The 5,112-nt window shown below is 51.1% G+C and overlaps 1 protein-coding gene across 1 annotated transcript in view; it reads left to right on the top strand.

Annotated features, from left to right (window-relative positions):
• mark1 (MAP/microtubule affinity-regulating kinase 1) overlaps positions 1–4,793 on the top strand; it is a 16,099-nt gene extending 11,306 nt beyond the window's left edge. The window contains exons 11-18 of the mRNA XM_070856225.1: positions 512–611; positions 1,114–1,226; positions 1,772–1,913; positions 2,016–2,149; positions 3,171–3,256; positions 3,345–3,494; positions 3,585–3,851; positions 4,294–4,793. Coding sequence (XP_070712326.1) covers positions 512–611; positions 1,114–1,226; positions 1,772–1,913; positions 2,016–2,149; positions 3,171–3,256; positions 3,345–3,494; positions 3,585–3,851; positions 4,294–4,636 — 1,335 coding nt within the window. The 3' untranslated portion in view covers positions 4,637–4,793. The remainder of the gene's footprint in view (positions 1–511; positions 612–1,113; positions 1,227–1,771; positions 1,914–2,015; positions 2,150–3,170; positions 3,257–3,344; positions 3,495–3,584; positions 3,852–4,293) is intronic.
• The last annotated feature ends 319 nt before the right edge of the window (positions 4,794–5,112 follow it).

Raw genomic sequence — 5,112 nt, 5'->3', positions numbered from 1 at the left:
CTTCATCTCCGCTGCGCCCGCTAGCTTACTCTGCACGAGCGCTAAAGTTTTGTCATGCGCACAACACTGACCTTTGAACTCGAAGAGATCAGAGGTCACCTAAAACTATCTAAACTAATTTTATTTTTAAGATATTGTCATTTTCAAATCTATATAAATGTAAGTGTGATTAAAAAAAGAATAACAACAGAAATAAATTAAGTTTTAGACGCAGCTCACTGGTGAGTTGTTCTATTTTTAGAACAGGCCTGGGGGGGGCGACTCATGTGGTCCTTGGGGGCGACCTGGTGCCCGTGGGCACCGTGTTGGTGACCCCTGATCTACACGCTGAACCAGGTCCGACACCAGCTGGTGCAGCTTTAAGACAGAAGAGATGAAGCTGTGAGACCAGAGATGTGATTGGCTGAGACCCTATTCATGTATCGCCATCACCAGGCTTTTAATTTGAAATGTGGCTCTTGAGCGTTTTAATCAAACAAACCACTTCCTGTTCCTGTTCGTCTGTTTTCAGCAAATCATGAAGGATCGATGGATGAACGTCGGATACGAGAACCAGGAGCTGAAATCGTACAGTGAACCGGAACAAGACTTCAGTGACCTCAAACGCATCGGTGAGACACACACACACACACACACACACACAGAGACACAGACACACACACACACACAGAGACACAGACACACAGAGACACACACAGACACAGACACACACACACACACACACACACACACAGAGACACACACACACAGAGACACTGAGACACAGACACACACACACACACAGACACACACACACAGAGACACACACAGACACACACACACACACACACACACACACACACAGAGACACTGAGACACAGACACACACACACACACAGACACACACACACAGAGACACACACAGACACACACACACACACACACACACACACACAGCACTATAAATGTTAGTTAGCATTATATTATATTATTATATTATTATAACCTGGAAGCAGCTGATGTAATAAATTTCAGGAAGCTTTGTGAGCGTTTAGCTCAAAGCACCAAGCTGCACACGGCGACTCTCGTTCTTTGCACCAACCAAAGCTGAGCGTGTGTTTTCTGACCAATCAGAGCTGATGGAGACGATGGGCTTCTCTCAGGAGGAAGTGACGAAGGCGCTGGAGGGCCAGAAATACAACGAGGTGACGGCGGTCTACCTGCTGCTGGGGAGGAAACCTGCTGAGGTTTGTTACGTCGCATAAAACCTTCAGTTTATCAGTTTATTCCTGTTTATAACTGTTAGCCTAGCTTAGCACAATGAGTGGAAGCAGGGGGAATTGTTAGCCTAGCTTAGCGCACAGACCGGAAGCGGGGGAACTGTTAGCCTAGCTTAGTGCACAGACCGGAAGCAGGGGAAACTGTTAGCCTAGCTTAGCGCACAGACCGGAAGCAGGGGGAACTGTTAGCCTAGCTTAGCGCACAGACCGGAAGCGGGGGAACTGTTAGCCTAGCTTAGCGCACAGACCGGAAGCAGGGGAAACTGTTAGCCTAGCTTAGCGCACAGACCGGAAGCAGGGGGAACTGTTAGCCTAGCTTAGCGCACAGACCGGAAGCGGGGGAACTGTTAGCCTAGCTTAGCGCACAGACCGGAAGCAGAGGGAACTGTTAGCCTAGCTTAGCGCAATGAGTGGAAGCAGGGGGAAACTGTTAGCATAGCATTAGCCTCCATCAAAAGGATAAAAACCCAACTGTACCTGAGCCAAACGTCTCTGTGGTCACTCTCCACCAGTTTGAAGGCAGCGAGTCGCTGTCCAGCAATAACCTGCTTCAAAGGTCACGACCCACCAGCGACATCAACGGCTCCAGCCAGTCCCCCGCCCACTCTCGCAGCACATCGACCAATCAGAAGCAGCGACGTTTCAGCGACCACGGTGAGTTTCTGTTCTGTCCAGACGTGAAGCCACGAGGTCTGCTGGCTGAGCCGCTAACAGCAGATCTGGATCTAAAGCCTTCTTGTGCTCTCTGTGTCTCAGTGGCGCCCTCAATCCCCCCGCCGGTGTCCTACACCAAGCGTTGTCATGCCAACAGCGTAGAGAGCGACAGGAAGGAGGAGCCGGCCTCCCCCATGGGAGCTTCAGACCGCAGGAGGTCAGCCACAGCCTCAGGGGTGAGAGGATTCAGATTCTGGTGTAAACCGGGTCCTGATACAGATACCAGGTTTAAACCAGGGTGAACGTCCAGCTTTAGTGTGTTTGAGTTAGACGGTCGTCACGTGTGCAACTTGTGATCACCCTCCAGCTGGACACAAGAGAAAAGTATGCAGCGACCCACAGTGTTTATTATCCTTTATTTACACCGAAGACTGCAGTCAGCACCCCTCACCACCACCACCCCTCACCACCACCACCACCACCACCTAAAATTGTCAGCATCAGTTTAATTGGATGCTGTATTTACAGACCTGTCTTCTCTCTCTTCAAAGACACCAGACTCCATTGATGAAACAGTCATTTTACCCTCGGCAAACACAGGAGCTGCTGCTCTGCTGCTGCCTCAGTCTGTCAGGTTGTTTGGATCATTGTGTGACTTTGGTGTTTTCAGTGGTTGGTTCAAGTCCGAACTAATGTGTCAGATCGTTGATGGAGGCAGCAGTAGACCAGCTACTTCCTGTGTTCTGCAAGGTGAAAAACGTGTTTTTGTCAATGGAGTCTGGTGTGTTAGAAGAGAGCAAAGATAAAGAGAGAGAGAACAGAAAGGTCTCTCTGATGCGACGTAAAGCCGTGAAAATATTTTTACTACTAATACTAATAGTTTTTATCTTGGACCTTTTGCAGTACTTGCTTTATATCTTTATTATTTTCCCTTACTGCCGCTGAGATGCACCAGATCACTGATTCTGAACACTGCTGAAAACTGTGATCGAAGCTTTAAAGTTCGTCCCGTTAATCTGCAGATTAAAGTTGATTTCAAACATGATTCTGTATCTCAGACATCACTGGCCATGTCTTTGATCCCATCCCTGCTCCTCAGAGGATGAACCCTTTAGTGGCAGCCTGATGAGCCTCTCCGCACAGACAGATCAGGATGTTTGGCTGTAGTGGACTCTGGTTCAGCCCAGTGTGTGTGTGTGTGTGTGTCTGTGTCTGTGTCTGTGTGTGTGTGTGTGTGTGTGTGTGTGTGTGTTACAGAGCATAACCCGCAGGAACACGTACGTTAGCGAGAGGACGAGTGCTGAGCGCCACCCGGCCGCTGTTCACAACGGGAAGGACAGCAGGTAAGAAGGATTCTGGGAGTTTTCTCGTTGGTCGCACGCTGCTGTTCCATTCTCTGATCAATCAATAACCAATCTGTCTCTGGGTCAGTCTACCTGAGGTACCTGCAGCATCCCCCTCCCCGTCGCCAGGAGCAACCGCCTCCTCCACACGCCCCCGTCACGTCAAGTCCATGTCAGCGTCGGGGCATCCCATGAAGTCCTGCCTGCCCCCCATCGACGACAACGCCGAGTATCAGAGGTGAATCACAGATCTTCTGCCATTTTACGTTTCATTTTTAAATTACCGTGTCAACAACGTGCCCCCCATCCCCAAATCCCCGTCCCCCAGCTCCCCCCAGCAGCCGCCGTCATCGCCGTCAGCCTTCAGCGTCACCAGCAGCAGCAGCGCCACGTCAGACCGGTCTCGCTTCCCCCGAGGCTCCTCCAGCCGCTCCACCTTCCACGGCGCTCAGCTCCGAGACCGACGGCCCGCCACCTACAACGGCCCGCCGGCCTCGCCCAGCCTGTCGCAGCACGCCGCCGCGTCGCTGGCCTCGCCCCGCCGCGGCACCTCCACCTCCCTCATCGGCAAGATCACCTCCAAGTTTGCACGCAGGTCAGTAAGAGCCAGAAGGCCATAGAGGGGGGCCTCCGACTTACACCACAAGACAAGCGTTGTGTCCTTAGAGTTCTCATCTTTACTGGGTTTGACTTAAAGCATGAGTGAGCAGGAACTCTGAGCTAAAGCTAACGTTTCATCACAAATGTCTGTACAACACTAAAATGTCCCAGTTTTTAACAGTTAGCAGTCAGTAAGCTAAGTTAGCAGTCAGTAAGCTAAGTTAGCTGTCAGTATGCTAATGGTTAGCAGTCAGTAAGCTAAGTTAGCTGTCAGTATGCTATGTTAGCAGTCAGTATGCTAAGTTAGCTGTCAGTAAGCTAAGTTAGCTGTCAGTATGCTAAGTTAGCTGTCAGTATGCTAATGGTTAGCAGTCAGTATGCTAAGCTCTTCCCCCTTTGTTAACCCTAACAGTTTTGTTTTGCCCCCCCTCCTCCAGGAGTTTATCAGGTGAGGGTAAGGAGGAGGGCCGGGACTCCAAGCCTCGCTCCCTGCGCTTCACCTGGAGCATGAAGACCACGTCCTCCATGGACCCCGGGGACATGATGAAGGAGATCCGCAGGGTCCTGGACGCCAACAACTGTGACTACGAGCAGCGGGAGCGCTACCTGCTGTTCTGTGTGCACGGCGACGCCCGGCTGGACAGCCTGGTCCAGTGGGAGATGGAGGTGTGCAAGCTGCCCCGCCTCTCGCTCAACGGCGTGCGCTTCAAAAGGATCTCGGGAACGTCCATCGCCTTCAAGAACATCGCCTCCAAAGTGGCCAACGAGCTCCGGCTGTGAACGACCTCGGTGCTCACTAACTGCTGTATGACTCAGAGAAAACTCCCCATATTATACCCTGCACACTCACTATGTAACGTCCTCACTAAATGTTCGCCGCTCAGACCAAATATTAAAATGACGGGCAGTGCAGACACTCAAAGAAGGAACCCCCCCCACACCCCCCACCTGCTGGAGCCACAGCTCATGTTGGTTTCTCACCGTTTACCTGCACTCCAGGTGTCTGCTGAACATCTGAGACTGAGTTTGAATGTTTAGATTTAGATTTCAGAGTTTCCAGGTTTTGGGGGAGTGAAGCGTTAGCATGTGGAGGAGCAGCAGTGGGGCCCTGTCTGAATACTAGATATTCTATATACATTCTATTAACAGCTGCTGCTCTCTGGAGTGCCAGTAAACAGTGAAGCCTCACCTGTGTCCTACCTGTGCAGCTCTCCTGGTGCAGCAGCACCAGTTATTGGTGGTTGTAAACTGGAGAT

Source organism: Pempheris klunzingeri, chromosome 3 (assembly GCF_042242105.1).
Source record: "Pempheris klunzingeri isolate RE-2024b chromosome 3, fPemKlu1.hap1, whole genome shotgun sequence".
In the NCBI taxonomy this organism is placed as follows: Eukaryota; Metazoa; Chordata; class Actinopteri; order Acropomatiformes; family Pempheridae; genus Pempheris; species Pempheris klunzingeri.
This window is presented reverse-complemented; position numbering and strand designations above follow the sequence as displayed.